The sequence below is a fragment of the Pristiophorus japonicus genome, chromosome 2 (assembly GCF_044704955.1).
Source record: "Pristiophorus japonicus isolate sPriJap1 chromosome 2, sPriJap1.hap1, whole genome shotgun sequence".
Classification (NCBI taxonomy): Eukaryota; Metazoa; Chordata; class Chondrichthyes; family Pristiophoridae; genus Pristiophorus; species Pristiophorus japonicus.
The window spans coordinates 53320164-53343007 of record NC_091978.1 but is presented as its reverse complement, the minus strand read 5'-3'; the positions used below and the strand labels follow the sequence as shown (position 1 = coordinate 53343007).

The 22844-nt window shown below is 49.4% G+C and overlaps 1 protein-coding gene and 1 pseudogene across 1 annotated transcript; one reads left to right on the top strand and one right to left on the bottom strand.

The window, feature by feature from the left end:
• Nucleotides 1-282: 282 nt before the first annotated feature.
• LOC139237871 (zinc finger protein 229-like) lies at nucleotides 283-9388 on the bottom strand (annotated as a pseudogene).
• Nucleotides 3287-6953, top strand: LOC139228105 (zinc finger protein 664-like). The gene is made up of 3 exons (XM_070859293.1): nucleotides 3287-3414; nucleotides 6140-6419; nucleotides 6696-6953. The coding sequence occupies exons 1-3, from the start codon at nucleotides 3287-3289 to the stop codon at nucleotides 6951-6953; spliced, it is 666 nt and encodes a 221-aa protein (XP_070715394.1).
• Nucleotides 9389-22844: the final 13456 nt, after the last annotated feature.

The window sequence follows — 22844 nt, the reverse complement described above, 5'->3', positions numbered from 1 at the left end:
CTGGAAAGCAGCTCCAGCGGCGATGAGCTCCACGTGGTTCACAGTTTGGCCCCACTTCCGGCTTCCCCCTATGTCGCACTGCGCATGTGCAAACAGATTGAGCGCCGAGCGCGCATGCGCAGAAGGGCACAAAAAGATGTTGCAGATAATCACTCCAGAATGAATATGGTTCAGTCCTGGATGTGATTAACTGCAGAATCGAACCCCTGCAGTCACATGTGAACTCGCTGGTGTGTCAGCGGGTGGGATGACCGAGTGAATCTCTTCCCACACATGGAGCAGGTGAAAGGCCTCTCCCCAGTGTGAGTGCATTGGGGGCCCAGCAGATCCTTTTTGCTTTTAAATGTCTTCTCAGTCAGAATATTTAAAAGAACTCGTATCATTGTGAATATGTTGGTGTGTCAGTAAGTGGGATGAACAACTGAATCCCTTCCCACACACAGAGCAGGTGAACGGCCTCTCCCAGTGTGAGTGCACTGGTGTCTCAGCAGGTTGTTTGACTGAGTGAATCTCTTCCCACACACAGAGCAGGTGAACGGCCTCTCCCAGTGTGAGTGCACTGGTGTCTCAGCAGGTTGTTTGACTGAGTGAATCTCTTCCCACATTCAGTGCAGGTGAACGGCCTCTCCCCAGTGTGAACTCGCTGGTGTGTCAGTAGGTGGGATGAACAAGTAAATCCCTTCCCACACGTGGAGCAGATGAACGGCCTCTCCCCAGTGTGAGTGCGCTGGTGCACAGTGAGATCAGACGACTGCCTGAACCCAGTCCCGCAGTGAGAGCACTTGAATGGTCTCTCGTTCGTGTGAACTCGCTGGTGTATCAGCAGGCCGGATGACAGAGCGAATCCCTTCCCACATTCAGAGCAGGTGAACGGCCTCTCTCCAGTGTGAACTCGCTGGTGTGTCAGTAGGTGGGGTGAACAAGTGAATCCCTTCCCACACACTGAGCAGGTGAACGGCCTCTCTCCAGTATGAACTCGCTGGTGTGTCAGCAGGCTGGATGACAGAGTGAATCCCTTCCCACATTCAGAGCAGGTGAACGGCCTCTCTCCAGTGTGAACTCGCTGGTGTATCAGCAGGCTGGATGACCGAATGTAACGCTTCCCACACTCAGAGCAGGTGAATGGCCTCTCCCCAGTGTGAACTCGCTGGTGTGTCAGTAGGTGGGATGAACAAGTGAATCCCTTCCCACACGTGGAGCAGATGAACGGCCTCTCCCCAGTGTGAGTGCGCTGGTGCACAGTGAGATCAGACGACTGCCTGAACCCAGTCCCGCAGTGAGAGCACTTGAACGGTCTCTCCCCAGTGTGAACTCGCTGGTGTATCAGCAGGTTAGATGACTGAGCGAATCCCTTCCCACACTCAGAGCATGTGAATGGCCTCTCCCCAGTGTGAACTTGCTGGTGTATCAGCAGGTTGGATGACAGAGCGAATCCCTTCCCACACTCAGAGCAGGTGAACGGCCTCTCCCCAGTGTGAACTCGCTGGTGTGTCAGCAGGTTGGATGACTGAGTGAATCCCTTCCCACAGACAGAGCAGGTGAACGGCCTCTCTCCAGTGTGAACTCGCTGGTGTATCAGCAGGCTGGATGAATGAGTGAATTCCTTCCCACAGTCCCCACATTTACATGGTTTCTCCGTGGTGTGACTGCGCTTATGTCTCGACAGGCCAGATGATCGGCTGAAGCCTTGTCCACACACAGAACACATGTACGGTTTCTCCCCGCTGTGAATGGTGCATTTTGCTTCCATGTTCAGAGGATGATGATGGTCAGGTCCTGATAAATTGAGTGATTCTGTCAGATCTTGATATAATGTTTGGTTTGAGATTCCTGTCTGCAAGTCCTCCCCTTCTAATACCCTGTAAAATGAATTAATAACAGGAAACAGGGGGTGTGAGAGAGAACACACAAAAATACAAAGACAAGTTGTGTAATTGAGCTAAATGAATCTGGTCATTTGTGGGGCCGGCACTAGAAAAAAATGATCACAAAAGCTGTCGGATTGTCGTAAACACCCAAATGGTTCACTAATCGTCTTCAGGGAAGGGAACCCGCCATCCGGTTTGGGCCTACACAAGACTCTGGCCTCAATGGGAGGAGAGAGAGGTGGGAGGACGAGGGATCAAAGGAGAGGGACTTTATACATCTGCAACTGAACAGAGCTTCTTTGACAGAAGCTCCCAAACCTGCGATATCAATCACCGAAAAAGACAAGGGCAGCACGTGCATGGGAACATTATCACCTCCATGTTCCCCTCCAAGTCACACACCATCCTGACTTAGACATAGATTCCTTCATCGGTGCAGAGTCAAAATCCTGGGACTCCCTCCCTAACAGCACTGTGGGAGTACCTTCACCACACGGACTGCAGTGGTTCAAGTAGGCGGCTCACCATCACCTTCTCAAGAACAATTAGGCCTCGCCAACGACACACACCCCACAAATGAATTCAAAACATCTGCATAAGTAAAATAGAATAAAAGCCTCTATAGAAATACTTGTTCCTAATACAATTCTCTTTTACATTGTGCAGACAGTGTCTGTTTAGCAACGTCAGCTCCCCAGAATCTACCTCCCATGACAACACCACATCGGAAACTGGCCTCAAAAGTACTGGGGGTTAAACCCAGCAGCATCTCCTCCATCCCCACTCCAGCTCAAACTGATGCAACAAACAGAACAACACAAGAGGCCAGGGACCGACTTACATCAGCGTGCAATAAAACACTTCCTGACAGCCCGCTCTTCCCCGCGCCCCAGAAACCGCTCGATCTAACGCGTTGATTTCCCCGCTGAGAGTGCTCGTGCTCCCCAGGGCTGCGGGGAATTCTGGGTCCTGTCCTGTCCTGGGTTTCCTGGCCGCACGTCCGCCGATTCTGATCGAGTTTTTTGATGAGCTAACAAAGAGGGTTGATGGCAATGTGGCTGACGTGGTGTACATGGACTTCCAAAAGGCATTTGATACCAAATAATAGGCTTGTCAGCAAAGTTGAAGCCCATAGAATAAAAGGGACAGTGGCAGCATAGATTCAAAATTGGCTAGGTGACAGGAAACAGAGAGGAGTGGTGAACGGTTGTTTATCGGATTGGAGGAAGGTATATAGTGGTGTTCCCCAGGGGTCGATATTAGGACCACTGCTTTTCTTATTTTATATTAATGACTTGGGTGTACAGGGCACAATTTCAAAAGCTACAGATGCCACAAAACTTGGAAGTATAGTGAACAGTGAAGAGGATAGTGATAGATCTCAAGAGGACACAGACTGGTTGGTGGAATCGGCGGACATGTGGCAGATGAAATTTAATGCAGAAATGTGCGAAGTGATACATTTTGGTAGGAAGAACAAGGAGAGACAATATAAACTAAAGGGTACAATTCTAAAGGGGCAGGCCAGATTGAGAAAGGTGGCACGGTGGGTTGAGAAAGTGATTGATAAAGTATACGGAATCGTGGGGCTTTATAAATAGAGGCATAGAGTACAAAAGCAAGAAAGTTATGATGAACCTTTATAAAATACTGGTTCGGCCTCAACTAGAGTATTGTGTCCAATTCTGAGCCCTACACTTTAGGAAGGGTGTGAAGGCCTTAGAGGGGCTGCAGAAAAGATTAACGAGAATGATTCCAGGGATGAGGGACTTCAATTAAGTGGATAGACTAGATAAGCCAGGATGGATCTCTTTCGAGCAGAGAAGATTGAGAGGAGATTTGAACATTAGAGGTGTTCAAACTCATGAGGGATCCAGACAGAGTAGATAGAGAGAAACTGTTCCCATTGGCAGAAGGGTCAAGATCCAGAGGACACAGACTGAAAGTGATTGGCAGAAGAACCAAAGGCGATATGATGAAAAAAAAGGCACAATAGAAATGTAAGTCTTTCTTTCGTATATGGTTGATCCCCCTGCCCCCCCTCCGCCCCCATGTACAGTCCCAGGGTTAGAATCCCCATGTACAGTCCCAGGGTTAGAATCCCCATGTATAGTCCCAGGGTTAGAATCCCCATGTAAAGTCCCAGGGTTAGAATCCCCATGTATAGTCCCAGGGTTAGAATCCCCATGTATAGGCCCAGGGTTAGAATCCCCATGTACAGTCCCAGGGTTAGAATCCCCATGTATAGTCCCAGGGTTAGAATCCCCATGTACAGTCCCAGGGTTAGAATCCCCATGTACAGTCCCAGGGTTAGAATCCCCATGTATAGTCCCAGGGTTAGAATCCCCATGTAAAGTCCCAGGGTTAGAATCCCCATGTATAGTCCCAGGGTTAGAATCCCCATGTGCAATCTGCCTCCACCACCCAGTATGCAGTGAGTGGTCATGATCTGGATTGCACTGCCTGAAATGTCCTTTTGCAGATTTTTTTGTGTACCCCTCACACGTTGCTTTTCCTCCCGTCTTTGTATCGTCAGCAAACTTGGCTATGTTACACTCGATCCCTTCATCCAAGTCGTCAATATAGATTGCAAATAGTTAGGATCCCAGCACTGATCCCTGCGGCACTCCACTAGTTACTGATTGCCAACCAGAGAATGAACCATTTATCCCGACTCTCTGTTTTCTGTTAGTTAGCCAATCCTCTATCCATGCTAATATAGTACCCCCAACCCCGTGAAATTCTATCTTGTGCAGTAACCTTTTATGTGGCACCTTGTCAAATGCCTTCTGGAAGTCCAAATACACCACATCCACTGGTTCTCCTTTATCCACCCTGTTCGTTACATCCTCAAAGAATTCTAGCAAATTTATTAAACATGACTTCCTCTTCATAAATTCATGCTGACTCTACCTGACTGAATTTTGCTTTTCCAAATGTCCTGCTACTGCTCCTTTAATTATGGACTCCAACATTTTCCCAAACACAGATTTTAGGTTAACTGGTCGATAGTTTCCTGCTTTTTGTCGGCCTACTTTTTTAAATGTGGGCATTACATTTGCAGTTTTCCAATCTATGGGATCCTCCCCAGAATCCAGGGAATTTTGGTAAATTATAACAATGCATCCACTATCCCTGCCGCTACTTCTCTTCAAACCCTAGGATGCAAGCCATCAGGTCCAAGGGATTTATCCGTCTTTAGTCATCCACTGACTACCACCTCCTTAGTGATTGTGATTCCTCCCCTCCTGTAGCCCCTTGACTATACACTGTTGGGATATTTTTTAGTGTCCCCTGCCCTAAAGACTGATACAAAATATTTGTTCAGAGTTTCTGCCATCTCCATGTTCCCCATCACTAATTCTGCAATTCCCCTGATTCACTGAGTCATCCACTCTCCTGTCACACCAGCTTGTTCGCACTGATGAGACACCATTTACATGTTCTAGAAACATAGAAAATAGGTGCAGGAGTAGGCCATTCGTCCCTTCGAGCCTGCACCGCCATTCAATGAGTTCATGGCTGAACATGCAACTTCAGTACCCCATTCCTGCTTTCTCGCCATACCCCTTGATCCCCCTAGTAGTAAGGGCTTCATCTAACTCCTTTTTGAATATATTTCGTGAATTGGCCTCAACAACTTTCTGTGGTAGAGAATTCCACAGGTTACCACTCTCTGGATGAAGAAGTTTCTCCTCATCTCGGTCCTAAATGGCTTACCCCTTATCCTTAGACTGTGACCCCGATTCTGGACTTCCCCAACATTGGGAACATTCTTCCTGCATCTAACTTGTCTAAACCCGGCAGAATTTTAAACGTTTCTATGAGATCCCCTCTCATTCTTCTGAACTCCAGTGAATACAAGCCCAGTTGATCCAGTCTTTCTTGATATGTCGTTCCCGCCATCCCGGGAATCAGTCTGGTGAACCTTCGCTGCACTCCCTCAATAGCAAGAACGTCCTTCCTCAAGTTAGGAGACCAAAACTGTAGACAATACTCCAGGTGTGGCCTCACCAAGGCCCTGTACAACTGTAGTAACACCTCCCTGCCCCTGTACTCAAATCCCCTCGCTATGAAGGCCAACATGCCATTTGCTTTCTTAACCGCCTGCTGTACCTGCATGCCAATCTTCAATGACTGATGTACCATGACACCCAGGTCTCGTTGCACCTCTAACTGTGAGAAGAGCTTTAAAAGCCCCGGGGAGCTGAATGGATATAGTTTACATGTTCCGCTGTAGGAAGAGCTTTAAAATCCCCCGGGAACTGAAGGGACACCACGCGTTCACACTGGGAAGACGCGTTCATTTGCATCGTGTGTCGGAAGGAATTCACTGAGTCATTCACCCTGAAGACAAACCAACTTGTTCACACTAATGAGAGACCCTTTAAATGTTCTGACTGTGGGAAAAGCTTTAAAAGCCCCGGGGTACTGAAGGGACACCAACACCTACACACTGGGGAGAGGCCGTTCACCTGCTCCGTGTGTGGGAAGAGATTCACTCATTCCTCTGACCTGCTGGAACATCAGCGAGTTCACACTGGAGAGAAAGTAGTTGGTAGAAAGTTTAGAGGGGATTTGAGGGGAAGTTTCTTCAGGCAGAGGGTTGTGGGGGTCTGGAACTCATAGCCTGAAAGGGTGGTAGAGGCAGAAACCCTCACACATTTAAAAAGTACTTGGATGTGCACCTGAAGTGCTGAAACCTGCAGGGTTATGGACCTAGAGCTGGAAAGTGGGATTAGACTGGATAGCCTTTTGTTGGCTGGCGCGGACACAATGGGCCAAAATATCCTTCCGTGCTGTAAACTTCTATGATTATATGATAACCCCTTTAAATGTTCTGACTGTGGAAAGAGCTTTAAAAGCTCTGGGGAGCTGAAGAGACACCAGCTCCTCCACACTGGTGAGAGGCCATTCACCTGCTCCATGTGTGGGAAGGGCTTCACTGAGTCATCCACCCTCCTGTCACACCAGCTTGTTCACACTGACGAGAGACCCTTTAAATGTTCTGACTGTGGGAAGAGTTTTAAAAGCTCTAAGAGCCTTAAGAGACACCAGCGTGTTCACACTGATCATAGAATCTAACAGCACAGAAAGAGGAGCTTCGGTCCATGGTGTCTGTGCCGGCTCTTTGAGAGAGCTGTCCAATTTAGTCCCACACCCCAGCTTTATCCCGAAAATCCTGCAAACTAGTCCTCTTCAAGTCCAATTGCTGTTTGGAAGTTCCTATGGAACCTGATTCCACCATCCTTTCAAATGGTGCATTCCCGACCTTAACAACCCTCTGTGTGAAAGCAATTCTCCTCATTTTCCCTATGGTTCTTGTGGTAATTATTTTAAATCTGTGACCTTTGGTTACCGACCCTTTTGCCAGAGGAAACAGTACTTGCTTGATCAAAACCTCTCAGAATTTTCAATACTTCTATTCGTTCTCCCTTTAACCCTCTCTGCTCTAAGGGGAACAATCCCAGCTTCTCCAATCTCTTCACATAACTGAAGTCCCCCATCCCTGGTAACATCCTGGTAAACCTCCCCTGTACCCTCTCCAAGGCCTTGTCATCCTTCCTAAAGTGTGGTGCCCAGAACTGTACACAAGATTCCAGCTGAGGCTAAAACCCTGGTAAAGTCCTGGTTCGACCACGAAGCGCATTGAGATGTTTTACTACGTTAAAGACGCTGTATAAAGGACACAACTATTTGTATTAACTATTTGGTCATTGTGTCTCTGATTGGCTCTCCATTATCACATGACATATTGCTGATTGGTCCCCTTGGGGGATAAGCCACACCCTGAAGTTTCACTGGAATGTGTAAATGAAACCACCCAGCCCAAGTTCTCACTGACTTTGCAAATTGTAATTTGATCCATTCCGACTTCTGAAACCATGGAGGACAAATCTCGAACAACCCAGCAAAAGCTTCCCAAGCTCCAGCCAAAGCCCCTTACCCAAGCGCAAGTGCATCCCTCCCACAGCCGAAGCCCCTTACCCTAGCGCAAGTGCATCCCTCCCACAGCCGAAGCCCCTTACCCACGCGCACGTGCATCCCTCCCACAGCCGAAGCCCCTTACCCAAGCGCAAGTGCATCCCTCCCACAACCAAAGCCCCTTACCCTAGCGCAAGTGCATCCCTCCTCCTGCCAAAGTCCCTTACCCTAGCGCAAGTGCATCCCTCCCCCAGCCAAAGTCCCTCACCCTTATCCCCACCCCCCCCCCCTGCATAGATGGGGCATTGTGTGTGGACTGTTAACAGGTTTATTGGGTATGAAGTGAGTAGTGACAGTGTCGTGCCTTCTGGATTTCATCCACTCCAACAATGTCCCTTGTAACACACACACCGGGCTTTCCGAGAAATCCGGTGTGGGTGTAAAGGGGGTTGGAAGAACGAGATCCATCTTCCTTGTGTTCCCTCTCTCCCCTCCAATCCCCTCCACCTGTGTCCCTCTTTCCCCCTCTGTCTCTCGCCCCCCATGTCTCTCTCTTCCAACCCCCGCCCCTCATATCTCACTCCCTCTCACCTCCCTCCCCAAGGCTCTCTCTCTCTCTCTCTCTCCCCTCCCCTCGCCATCTCTGCCTCTTGGTGGCTCAGGGCTCGGACGGAGGCTCAGGGCTTGGCGGGGGGCTCAGAGCGTGGCGGGGGGCATAGAGCTTGGCGGCACATCAGGGGGCTCAGGGCTCGGCAGCTGAGGGGAGGGGGAAGGTTCGGCTGTCTGTGGCTTGATGGGAGGCTCGGTGACTTGCGGCTCAGTCAGGCAATGTGGTCAGAATCACCGTGGCCAATTGCAGGGCCCCACATCCGGTTTCAAATGGGGGAGGGGGGCGGGCAGAGGACCACAGGCACAGAAGGACGAGAAAATTGTTCATACAAATAGTCACATTGTTGTATAAATACGTTGTTATTGTTGTTGTCTGAAACTAATAAAACATTCGGCAGAGTGAAAAAACGATTACTTTTAGCTCCAAATATTAAATATTTTGTTCCACAGAAGCACATTATTCATGGATTTAAAATGTCTATATTAAAATCTGAGCCAGTGGGTTGTGAGACAAAGAGCCTTGTCACAATAAGAGGAACAAAGGCCCACAGCTTCCCCTGGGTCCCAGGCCCTGAACAAGGGACTGCTGAAAGTCGCTGCCCTGCGGGTCACACAATCACCAGCGCAAGTCCCGCCCCTTGGGCTCCCCGATTGGTTGGAGGACCCGCCGACAGCTCGCTCCTCCAGTCTCGCTCGCTCCCTATTGGTCGGAAGCTCCCGTCAATCAAGCCGTGGGCCAGGGTCACCCGTCGGTCGAGCGTGCTTGCCCAAACGGAAGAAGCGCGACTCGGGGCCCGGATGGGTGGACTCTCGGGTTTGGATTTCCCTTTATTCTCTCCCTATCTGTCCCTCCCCCCCCTCCACCCGATTCTCTGCCCAATCGAAGCGGAAAAAAATCACTTTGCGTCACCGATCATGACTCCTTAACGGACACAAACGCCTTTCCCTGGAAGGCCCTGCTCCCACTCCGCACCACAGGATCTGAACGCTGCTCCCTGTGGTGGTTGGTGGATGGTGTCCTCTGGGCATGCGCGATTATAACCCTTGGCAACAAAGAATGGTCGCGGTGCCGCACTCGGTACAACCAGCGATTTCGCGTGAGCATGCGCAGACTCTCGGCTGTCAATCAACCATCGGGCAAACGCGGCTGCTGGTGAGACCTGTAAACATAACATAAGAAATAGGAACAGGAGTAGGCCATTTGGCCCCTCGAGCCTGCTTCGCCATTTAATAAGATCATGGCTGAACTGATCACAGGCTCAACTCCACTTCCTGCCCGCTCCCCATAACCCCTTATAGCTCAAAAATCTGTCTATCTCCGCCTTAAATATATTCAATGACCCAGCCTCCACAACTCTCTGGGGCAGAGAATTCCACAGATTTACAACCCTCTGAGAGAAGAAATTCTGAGGAAGGGTCATCCACCTGAAACGTTAACTCTGTTTCTCCACAGATACTCCAGTATTTTCCAGCATTTTCTGTTTTTCTTTCAGATTTCAGCATCCGCAGTATTTTGCTTTTGTGTTCGTGTTTAATTCACTGCCACTTCTCTTCTAGGAACGGCTACCTTGAGTCTGGCGGCCTCCATGCGGCCGGCGCTGTGCTCGGACCACTACCCGGTGTGGGCGGAGCTTGCTTCACTCCACGCGTGGGTGGGGTTCACATACTGGCACTTTAACAACCTGCTGCTGGAAGACGAGTGGTTCCGGGATTCATTCCGTCGCTTCTGAGCCGACTGGAGAAGGAAGCAGGGGATCTCTTCTGGCAAGAGTACGCAAAGGGGTCGACCAAGAGCCGGGAGGCCAGGGTGGGGCGCCTGGAGAAGGAGGTGCCCGACCTGGAAGCCCGTCTGGGTCAAGTCGTTGAGGACCCGGCCCTGCGGACGGTGTACGAAGTGAAGAAGGCCGCGCTGAAAGACCTGCAGCTTGTCGGGTCCCGAGGTACGTTCGGGAGATCGCGGATCCGGTTCTTTCAGGACCTGGACCGTGGCTCCCCCTTCTTCTACTCGCTGGAAAAGAGACGGGTAGTCCGTCAGCAGCTCTTGATGCTGCTGGCTGACGACGGATCCCTGGTCTCGGTTCCAGAGGGCATCAGTAACAGGGCTCGAGACTATTATGGGGCTCTGTTTTCTCCGGATCCGTCCAGCGAGGAAGCGCGTAGAGTTTAGTGGGAGGATCTGCTGAAGGTCGGCCCGGAGGGCACTGAAAATCTGGATGCTCCGCTAAGCCTGGCTGACTGTGTATTTGCTGTAACATCTAACAAGACAGATAGACTTGGACGTTGTCGACAAGTAAAACGCACAGGTATTTGCTGCTGGCACAAATGTGGATGTGTTGGGCACATGTGACGGCCTAGCCATTGTTTTATGATTTTTATGATCTCATTGAGGGGCAGAATGGCCCACTCCCGTTCCTATGTAATGTAGGAAATGCAGCAGCCAATTTGCGAACAGCAAGCTCCCACAAACAGCAACGCGATAACGGACCAGTCTGTTGTAATGATGTTGAGTACAGACCCCGAACATCACAATCGGTCTTTCCATAGATGCCGAGTGACCTGCTGTATGTGTCCAGCATGTTCTGTTTTGAAATAAGTGCGAGGTTTGACTGGGGCTGGTACACACAAAGGTTTAGTCTGCCGCTGTGTGAAGCAGAAGTCTTCTGTTACTATTGCAAAACCTACTGAACTTTTTTGTGCGTGCCTTTAAAAAGTGCGCGGGTGCGGGAGGGGCGGGGAACGGCGGAGTGTTCAAATCGCAATATCCTGAGCAAAGAAATCCCAACGTATTACTGTATCCTTTACTCTGACAGGACTTTATATCTCGAGGGACATCCTGTCGCAAGATTTGCAGTTCTGGACGGGCTGACCGTGGAGTTCCACAGGACGTTCTGGGACGTCTTGGGGGCGACTACGTGCGGGTCCTAGGGGAAAGTCTGGCAACCGGGGAGATGCCCCTCTCTTGGTGCAGGGCAGTCATCATTCTGCTGCCTTAAGAAGGGCGATCTCCATCTACTTAAGAACTGGCGCCCGGTCCCTCCTCAGCACGGATTACAACATTTTTGCAGGGTGATATCTGCTCGCCTTGGCGCCGTGCTGGACCACATGATCCACCCCGACCAGTCCTACACGGTCCCGGGCCGGACAATCCACGATAACATCCATCTGGTCCGGGACCTTATCCATCATTCCCAGGAGGCTGGTCTGTCGGTCGCCTTACTTTCCTTAGACCAGGAGTAGGCATTCGACAAGGTGGATCACGACTATCTGTTCGGAACTCTGCGCGCTTTCGGGTTCGGGACGCATTTCGTTGCCCAGATCCGACTTTTGTACGCCGCCGCGGAGTGTCTGATTAAGGTTAACGGGTCTTTGACGGCGCCCCTTCACTTTGCACCAGGGATACCCCGTGTCCGGCCAGTTATATGCCATCTGCGTGGAGCCTTTCCTGCGCCTCTTGTGGAAGAGGTTGACAGGACTGGCTCTGCAAGGGCCGGGTGTGGAGGTCGTCCTCTCGGCTTACGCCGATGATGTGCTCCTCATGGTTGAGGATCCCGTTGACTTGCGGAGGATGAGTGAATGCCAGATTTACTCAGCCGCATCCTCCGCCAGGATCAACTGGGAGAAATGTTCCGGACTCCTGGTGGGTCAGTGGCGGGTGGACTCCCTGCCGGAGGAGCTCAGGCCTTTTTCCTGGAGCACGACCCATCTCCTCTATCTGGGAGTCTACATTAGCCCAGACGAGGAAGCCTGGCTGGCGAACTGGCAAGAGCTGGAGGCCAAAGTCGCCGCTCGCCTAGGGTGCTGGACAGGACTGCTCCGACTGCTGTCCTACAGGGGTCGAGCGCTAGTCATAAACCAGCTGGTGGCCGCTATGCTGTGGTACCGGCTGGTCACTTTGATCCCTCCCCCTGCGTTTGTCACCAAGATACAGAAGAAACTGGTGGACTTCTTCTGGAGCAACAGGAAGCACTGGGTCTCTGCTGCGGTCTTGAGTCTCCCGCTTAGGGAGGGCGGTCGGCCTTTGGTGTGCGTCGGCACCCAGCATGCGACTTTCCGTCTTCAGACCCTGCAGAGATACCTTTATGTCGAACCCCCTCCTAGGTGGCGTGTGCTACCGACGTATTTCTTCCGCCAGCAGTACAGCCTCAATTATGACACGCAGCTCCTGTTTGTGAGCCTGCGGGGGCTGCCTGTCTGTTACCAGGAACTCATCAGGATCTGGAACAGAGTCTCCACCAAGTGCAGCTCTCCCCCGTCTGGAGTGGCGGCTGTCCTGCAGGAGCCGCTGCTCAGGAATCTGTACCTCCACAACCGCAGTTTTAGGTGGCAGACAGATGAGAGGGCTGTGGCTGGCGAGGTGACCAGGGTCAGGGACCTGCTCGATGGCGGAGGAGCGGCCTGGATGGCGCCAGACACGCTGGCACGGCGCCTAATTTGGGCCGACGTCTGGCGCACGGTCAATGCCATCGAGTCGCTAAAAACACCACTGGGCCCTGACCAGGTGTGTCAAGGAGGCTCAAGCACGTGGGGAGATCCCATCCCCACATCCGGACGGAATTCCTCATTGGCGCCAAGCCCTGAAACCTCCCTCGGGAACCGGCGCCGCACAACTTGAGCCTCCTCGGGAAAATCCCCTCCGTGCCTTTCAGTTCTGCGCGGAGGGGTTGCCTGTACGGGCTGCTCCTGCAGACTCTCCACCTTGCCATCCTCGTCTGCCGTCCAGACACGCCATGGCGCACCATCTTGCCGTCCGGAGGAGGCAACGGTCCGCAATGGAGTGCTCTCTACGCATGAGTCCTCCCTCTATTTATTGGGGACTTGGCCTGGAGGGTGTTGCACGGAGCAGTACTGTGCAATAAATTTTTAAGTCGGTTCACGGGCTCCCAGGCCGCCTGCAATTTCTGCGGTCTGGAAGAGTCCATGTTCCATGTTTTTAATCAAATGTGCGAGGTTGCAGCCCCTGTTCCGTTATTTGAAGGGGCTGCTCCTCAAATTCTGGTTGCACTTCAGTCCCACACTCCTGATCTTTGGGCACCCTGTGCGGAGGGGAGCGGGCAGGTCGGAAGGCCTCCTCGTAGGACAGCTCCACGGGAGCCACCAGCCAGTCCAGGCAGCAGGCGGTCGAGGGTGCCTTTCAACCTGCCTTTCTTCCGCGGTTACATCCGAGCCAGGGTGTCCCTGGAGATAGAGCACGCGGTGTCCACCGGTACGCTCACGGCCTTCTGTGAGAGGTGGGCGCCGGAGGGACTGGAGTGCCCCGGCAACCAAATCTTAATTTGATCATTTAAGTTTAAAGTTTAATTTGTTTAATTTGACGGTTTTAGTGCCCCCCGCTTTTAGCCAGGGGGCACTTGCGTAATTTCTGCTTTTAGTGCCCAAAGCCCCCCCACCCCCAAAAAAAGGGGGCACTGGAAAAACATTTATTTTGGAGTGTGACCCCCCCTTGCAGGGAGCATTTGTTTAAAGTGCACAAAAATGTTTTCACTGCGCCATGGCTGGGAAAGGGGAAAATCAAACAACATTTTGTCTCTGATCCATTTCTAAACTTGTTTTATCGAGTTCTGTTGTACAGACAAGAACCTCAGACCAAATATCATGTCAAGATCTGATTGAGTCATTCGATTCATCAGGACCTAAATATCATCGGCCTTTGCACATGGAAGGAGAGAGCAGCGATCGCAGCGCGGACAAACCACACACGTGTTCCGTGTGTGGACGTGGATTAAACCGATCGCCTGATTTGGTGAGACACGTGCACCATCACACCGGGGAGAAACCGGGTAAAGGTGAGGACAGGAAGGGATTCAGTTCCTCATTTGCAATGGAGGTTCATCAGCAAAGCCGCACCAGGAACATTCCATCCACCTGCTCCATGTGTGGGAAGGGATTTGTTTGTTCATCCCACCTGCAAACACACCAGCGAGTACACACTGATGAGAAACCATTTCAGTGTTCTGACTGTGGGAAGAGCTTTAAAAGCCCCCAGGCTTTTAGTTAAATTGCCACTTTGTTTTCCTCCTGTCGTAAGTTCTGGTCGCGGATCTTTCACCACTGTTCAATTAATTGTTGACGGGATCGCCCGTGGTCAGTTGTCAGATTACCCCAGGAAAGGATAGATTTAGAATTGTCCACGATAGTGGTCCGTTAAAATGACGAAGGTGTAGGTTGATCTGGAAATTGTCTACCACAAGTAGTCCGTCAAACGTTAAAACAGTAAGGAATAGAGAGAAAAGGAATAAAGAGAAAAGGAATAAAGAGAAAAGGAATAAAGAGAAAAGGAATAAAGAGAAAAGGAAGTTGTGGGTGCACACCACGGTGGTGGGTTAAAAGATAACTGATTTGAAATTGTCTCACTTAATGAGTCCGTCAAAACATTGAATACCTAGGTTAAGATAAGTTATATCATGGGTAATATACTTGATACAACGACAGGCTCAAGTAGCGTTTTGCAGAGGTTGTGTGATAAACACCCAGATAAAAACGAGCAACTCAGACAATTGTCGGGAGGTTTGAATCAGAAATTAGGTTCAGACATATGGCCATTAGGGGGTTCAAGTGATTTAGAAACAATTAAACGCGCCCAAGAATTAATTTGGAAAAGGGGAATCGGGAAAAAGAGTAAGAAATTGATTGAAATTTGGCGCCAACATTGTCAAGATGAAAAAGATAAGAATATTCTGGCGAGTTGGCAGGAGAATGCTCTCAAGGCAGGAATTAAATTAACCAATGCGGGAATCCCTAAGTCATTGGAAATTTTAAGAAAGGAATGTGCACAGGAAAAGAGAAATAAAAAAACTACGAAGTTCAATGGCTGGTCTTGGCATGCAAGGGGCTGACGAGGACAATGAATGGGACAATTGGAATATGACTCCAGGGGCTCCCCCGCCTCGTCCTACGGCATAACCCGATGTTAATGCCTTGGCTGACGCAGCTGTGGCAGTAAATGTGCCGGTGCCAAATTTACAGACGAACGGAGTTCTACCACCCTCTTACCCCGGTCCTAATGTCCCAACACCGGGCGCCACTGCTGCTGCAACACTCATTTATCCCAGTTTAGACAATGTGTCTAATATAGAACGACAGTCTCGTGGAACTAAGTCTGATGATGAGGTTTTCTGTCGATCCGTTGCAGAGGGGACTAGAAGCCAGGTTCAAAGACGGCGTCAACTTGAACAGGAAATAGGGAGATTACAACAGCTTGAAAGAAATCAACGACGTAGTGGTAAAGGGGTAAAGGGGAAATCAACCCCTACGGATGAGGATGATGTGATAGTGTCAGGGTCAGATACTGGGACAGATTCAGAGTCGGGATGGGTTGACGATGTTGAAGGGGACAATGACGGGGAAACACCAAGACCCCTGAAGAAACGCGCGCCGAAACAGCTGCCCGTCAGAACTGTCCCTAACCCTCGCGCGTTGGCACCAGCAGCGCCTATTGAGGATGGAGGCCCGGATGTGCAGCCCCCTGCTAAGATACAAGTGTGGTTACCTTGGAAACCTCATGAACTTATGTCCATATTAACCAGCGCCCCGAATAAAAATACCTGTCCTCAACGGTTCATTGAATTTTTGTCACGAACCATCAGAGTCTATCAAGCAGACTCAAGGGACCTTTGGTCTCTGGTACAACAGGTACTTACTGGTCCTGAATGGACTAGATTTAAGGAAGCCTTAACACATCAAACTCACAAAGCCTTAGAAGCAGCGCAGGAGATTTCACGCTGTCACCAGAGGCGACAGATGCTTTCCAACAGTTAAGATTTGCCTTACACAAGCACCAGCCTTGGGAAGACCCCTCTATGATCGCCCGTTCCAGTTATATTGTACTGTTCTCCAAGAATGCGCTACTTCGGTTCTGACTCAGAAGCATGGAGATAGACACCGGCCAGTTGCATATTTTTCCTCAAAATTAGACCCTGTCGCCCTTGGATATCCCCACTGTACACAGATTCTGGCTGCCATTTATGATAGCTTGCAATCCGCTGCTAATATGACTCTGCAGCAAGAGATTGTGGTCTATAGCTCCCACGCCGTAGTAGCCTTGCTCGGCCAACTTCAAACTCAGCACTTGACCTCAGCCCGACAGAACAGATATGGGATCTACCTCCTTAATAATCCACACCTCACCTTCAGACACTGTACCACGCTAAACCCGGCAACTTTCATTGAAAGTCCACCTCTTGTTATTCAGAAGCTGGATCATGACTGTCTGCACTCAGTCCTCGAGGACACGAGCCCTCGCTCCGACCTTTCAGATACCCCTCTGTTAAACCCTGATCTCGTTATGGGGGCTGGGAACTCAACATCCAGGGGTATTCAACATTCAGGAAGGATAGAATAAAAGGAAAAGGAGGTGGGGTAGCATTGCTGGTTAAAGAGGAGATTAATGCAATAGTTAGGAAAGACATTAGCTTGGATGATGTGGAATCTATATGGGTAGAGCTGCAGAACACTAAAGGGCAAAAATCGTTAGTGGGAGTTGTGTACAGACCTCCAAACAGTAGTAGTGATGTTGGGGAGGGCATCAAACAGGAAATTAGGAGTGCATGCAATAAAGGTGCAGCAGTTATAATGGGTGACTTTAATATGCACATAGATTGGGCTAGCCAAACTGGAAGCAATACGGTGGAGGAGGGTTTCCTGGAATGCATAAGGGATGGTTTTCTAGACCAATATGTCGAGGAACCAACTAGGGGGGAGGCCATCTTAGACTGGGTGTTATGTAATGAGAGAGGATTAATTAGCAATCTCATTGTGCGAGGCCCCTTGGGGAAGAGTGACCATAATATGGTGGAATTCTGCATTAGGATGGAGAATGAAACAGTTAATTCAGAGACCATGGTCCAGAACTTAAAGAAGGGTAACTTTGAAGGTATGAGGCATGAATTGGCTAAGATAGATTGGCTAATGATACTTAAGGGGTTGACTGTGGATGGGCAATGGCAGACATTTAGAGAACGCATGGATGAATTACAACAATTGTACATTCCTGTCTGGCGTAAAAATAAAAAAGGGAAGGTGGCTCAACCGTGGCTATCTAGGGAAATCAGGGATAGTATTAAAGCCAAGGAAATAGCATACAAATTGGCCAGAAATAGCAGCGAACCTGGGGACTGGGAGAAATTTAGAACTCAGCAGAGGAGGACAAAGGGTTTGATTAGGGCAGGGAAAATGGAGTACGAGAAGAAGCTTGCAGGGAACATTAAGGCGGATTGCAAAAGTTTCTATAGGTATGTAAAGAGAAAAAGGTTAGTAAAGACAAACGTAGGTCCCCTGCAGTCAGAATCAGGGGAAGTCATAACGGGGAACAAAGAAATGGCAGACCAATTGAACAAGTACTTTGGTTCAGTATTCACTAAGGAGGACACAAACAACCTTCCGGATATAAAAGTGGTCAGAGGGTCTATTAAGGAGGAGGAACTGAGGGAAATCTTTATTAGTCGGGAAATTGTGTTGGGGAAATTGATGGGATTGAAGGCCGATAAATCCCCAGGGCCTGATGGACTGCATCCCAGAGTACTTAAGGAGGTGGCCTTGGAAATAGCGGATGCATTGACAGTCATTTTCCAACATTCCATTGACTCTGGATCAGTTCCTATCGAGTGAAGGGTAGCCAATGTAACCCCACTTTTTAAAAAAGGAGGGAGAGAGAAAGCAGGGAATTATAGACCGGTCAGCCTGACCTCAGTAGTGGGTAAAATGATGGAATCAATTATTAAGGATGTCATAGCAGCGCATTTGGAAAATGGTGACATGATAGGTCCAAGTCAGCATGGATTTGTGAAAGGGAGATCATGCTTGACAAATCTTCTGGAATTTTTTGAGGATGTTTCCAATAAAGTGGACAAAGGAGTACCAGTTGATGTGGTATATTTGGACTTTCAGAAGGCTTTCGACAAGGTCCCACACAGGAGATTAATGTGCAAAGTTAAAGCACATGGGATTGGGGGTAGTGTGCTGACGTGGATTGAGAACTGGTTGTCAGACAGGAAGCAAAGAGTAGGAGTAAATGGGTACTTTTCGGAATGGCAGGCAGTGACTAGTGGGGTACCGCAGGGTTCTGTGCTGGGGCCCCAGCTGTTTACATTGTACATTAATGATTTAGACGAGGGGATTAAATGTAGTATCTCCAAATTTGCCAATGACACTAAGTTGGGTGGCAGTGTGAGCTGCGAGGAGGATGCTATGAGGCTACAGAGTGACTTGGATAGGTTAGGTGAGTGGGCAAATGCATGGCAGATGAAGTATAATGTGGATAAATGTGAGGTTATCCACTTTGGTGGTAAAAACAGAGAGACAGACTATTATCTGAATGGTGACAGATTAGGAAAAGGGAAGGTGCAACGAGACCTGGGTGTCATGGTACATCAGTCATTGAAGGTTGGCATGCAGGTACAGCAGGCGGTTAAGAAAGCAAATGGCATGTTGGCCTTCATAGCGAGGGGATTTGAGTACAGGGGCAGGGAGGTGTTGCTACAGTTGTACAGGGCCTTGGTGAGGCCACACCTGGAGTATTGTGTACAGTTTTGGTCTCCTAACTTGAGGAAGGACATACTTGCTATTGAGGGAGTGCAGCGAAGATTCACCAGACTGATTCCCGGGATGGTGGGACTGACCTATCAAGAAAGACTGGATCAACTGGGCTTGTATTCACTGGAGTTCAGAAGAGTGAGAGGGGACCTCATAGAAACGTTTAAAATTCTGACGGGTTTGGACAGGTTGGATGCAGGAAGAATGTTCCCAATGTTGGGGAAGTCCAGAACCAGGGGTCACAGTCTAAGGATAAGGGGTAAGCCATTTAGGACCGAGATAAGGAGAAACTTCTTCACCCAGAGAGTGGTGAACCTGTGGAATTCTCTACCACAGGAAGTAGTTGAGGCCAATTCACTAAATATATTCAAAAGGGAGTTAGATGAAGTCCTTACTACTCGGGGGATCAAGGGGTATGGCGTGAAAGCAGGAAGTGGGTACTGAAGTTTCATGTTCAGCCATGGACTCGTTGAATGGCGGTGCAGGCTAGAAGGGCTGAATGGCCTGCTCCTGCACCTATTTTCTATGTTTCTATGTTTCTATGTTATGTTCACTGATGGCAGTTCCTCCATCAACAAAGAAGGAACGACTCTCGAGTCTGGAGCCTTCCAGGTCCCCCTTTCCGCTCAGCAAACAGAACTTTTTGCCCTCACCCGTGCGTGTATTTTAGGAGAGGATCTCCGAGTCAATATCTACACTGACTCCCGTTACGCCTTTGGCGTTGTCCACGACTTCGGCCAGCTCTGGAAAAACCGAGGATTCCTAACTTCAACCGGTACGCCAATCTCGAACCAAGTGCTTGTGTCTGACCTATTACTTGCTCTTCTGCTCCCTCGATAAATCGCTGTTATTAAATGTTCCGCTCATACTGCCGGTTTCTCTCCAATCGACATCGGAAACCGCCGTGCTGACGAGGCTGCAAGGAGTCAGCAGATTGTTGTGCCCCGAATGATGAGGCAGACGTCCAGCTCTAAACCGAGCTTGTCGGCCCCTGAAAAGCCAATGCCAACCATCAAAGAGGTACTTCGCCTACAGGAGGCCGCTCCTGCTGTACAAAAACAACTTTGGAACGATCTTGATTGTAAATATGATACTGCCTCCGGGTTGTGGATCACACCCGCTGGTCAAACTTGTATGTCCGATGAATTGGCCCTTTGGGTAATTGAATGTGTTCATTATGCCACGCATTGTGGAGCAAAAGCCACTAGTGACCTGCTCCTCCAGACATGGTGGCATCCTAGCCTCCAAATGTTTGCGCAGAATATTATTTCTCGTTGTCTTACCTGCCAACGCCATAACCCTGGAAGGGGGGGTACTATGTTTATTAGGTAAAACACCCTTGCCAGCCGGACCCTTCGAGACTTTGCAGATGGACTATATAGAATTGCCACGCTGTCAGTGTTATAAATATGTGTTGGTTATTGTTGATGTTTTTAGTAAATGGATTGAAGCTTATCCTACTACGGATAATAGAGCCTGTACTGTTGTTAAGATATTGCTGAAGGAAATTATCCCTCGCTTCGGGGTTCCCGGTCGTCTTAGTTCGGATAACGGACCCCATTTCATTGCAGCTGTAAACAAGGAATTGTGCCAACAGTTAGGGATACATCAACAACTCCATTGTGCCTATCGCCCCCAGGTGGCGGGTCTGGTCGAGCGAACCAACCAGACCCTTAAAACCAAGTTAGCTAAACTGACCTCCCAAACAGGGTCGACTTGGTTAAAATTGTTACCTGTAGCTCTTTTTCAGATTCGCTCCACCCCCGCAGGGACGACGCGTCTCACCCCGGCCGAGATCGTGTACGGCAGACCTCTTCGCACCCCTTGGGACCACCATTCTCCAGTTGCTGTTTACTTTTATCATATGACTGAGGAGATGACTACCTATGTGTTAGCCCTAACTAAGGCATTGCGAGCCTCTCATTCACAGGTTCGCGCCGCTTATGATGACCGTCCCTCTTCTCACTGATCATCCCCTATCGAGCCCGGATCCTTCGTCCTCATCAAAAATTGGACGCGACGTCATCTCCAGCCCCGATGGGATGGTCCATTTCAGGTCTTACTCACCACCCCCACTGCTGTAAAGGTGGAAGGTAGAGACGCGTGGGTGCACATGCATCATTGCAAATTGATTACCGGCGGTAATCAAAAGGGGAGAGTGGAGATAGACGTGGACTAATAATTGAAGTGCCATAATATGTTCGTTCCCGTCGTTCCGTAACCGTTTTAGCCGTAATTTTAAGCCATAATTTTAATTAATCTAATTATCATATGATTGTTTGTCCTGCTTTTAGGTATTTAGGCATAACATGAGTCCTTGGTAGCCACGATAGTAACATGACGGTTTGCAAGCCACTTTGTCTTTCAGGATTGAAAGAATGCACGGAACCCTGCTGCTAGGAGTCGTGATCCTGCTGATAACAGTAACAAAAACAGGGAGACGACTACTCAGCTGCCCAACCGACGGCTCACGAGAGCAAATTCTCCGCCTCTGTACGGGAGATATCGTACAATGTGGAACCAGGACACCAGACGATTTCGAATCATGGACCATGACTAAAATAAAATCCCGTACGGGTATACTCTCACAGGTTGATCGACAGGTGACTCTACAGGGCAAAGACCGATGGAATTTGCCATGCCGGTTCAGGGAATGTGAGATGGACTTTGTTTGCCCTGACCAACCTGAAGATGACTTAGTTGATTCAAAGGACCAATCCCTGGAATCAGTAACAAGGCAAAGGAGGAAAAGGAACGTGCAAGGGCAACTGGGGAACGATCATAATATATTCCTGAGGACTCATAAGATCTTATTCGCGCCAGAGTCGGTTGTATGCTACCCTGTTATGTCGGTCACCGAATTGTTTACCCCAACCCCGGTTATGGATCCCAGTCTTTACATACGAGGATACAATGATACCCCGCCCGCCGAAAACATTACCTTCACATATTCCGATGGCTGAGGCACCCCAGCCACCTGCCTAAACACCACAGGGTCTGGGAAGGATGGGTACCCACAGTGTTGGAATGGTACAGGATGCGGGTGCGCAAAAGTGGACGTGCCCGTTAACCAGACCTGTCTCACAAAGCAGTCCAATTATTCCTGTCTTCACGACTCAAACACGGGCATCACCTCTTGCCAGAGTGTGGATACCTGTATAGAAGTAAGACAAGGGACCCAAATGACCTGCAGTGCCCTATACCACAGCCAAACTTTTGCTTTACGCCACTACGACCTGTCACGATCGGGCAAGCGCATATCACCCATCCCACATCTAACCGAAGTATTACGAGAGTTGAGGCTCAGAGTGGGTCAATCCGTAAAGCTCTACCACCAACTGCAAACTAAAATCAAAATACTGGAAGAAGATATCGATGTAGACTTACAAAGTCAGAGTTGGTGGCGAAAGGTCTGGGATTGGGGAATAAATGTGAACATCCATCCTTGGATTCGTATAATTTCACACATACTGGTCGGGACAAAATTGATCTTAGCAATAACATGGGGCATAATTTGATCTAAGCAACCGGGAATCCTGAAACCGCGTGACTGGCCAGCACGTTGAGGCAGGGAGTACCGGGCCGTGCACAAAATTGAGAGTAAACATTTATGAATGAGAATTTATCATGAAATGATAAAAGGAGGGAATGTGAATGTATGTGGAAGAATCATGAAAGAGTTAATAAAATGGTTCTAGGAATCAATAAGAAAAGAAGAAAAGCCAGAATTAGTTTCCCGTGAGAAAGTAGTGGACAAAGTAGCTTGTGTGACCATCACTGATAAACAAGGGTTGATGGCCATGACTTGATAAGGTGCACATTTGCTTCGTGTGATTAAGCTGGGCTATTCCGCTCGTAAAAGCATAAAGTGTTCTAAAGATAAACAGGCTGTCAATTCATGAAGCCCTAGTAACA

Coding starts and splice junctions, on each gene's coding strand:
- LOC139228105 (XM_070859293.1), top strand. CDS start 3,287: ATGTGGCAGATGAAATTTAATGCAGAAATGTGCGAAGTGATACATTTT. Junction 3,415..6,139: donor AGATTGAGAAAGGTGGCACG/GTGGGTTGAGAA, acceptor CGGGAACTGAAG/GGACACCACGCGTTCACACT. Junction 6,420..6,695: donor GAGTTCACACTGGAGAGAAA/GTAGTTGGTAGA, acceptor TTATATGATAAC/CCCTTTAAATGTTCTGACTG.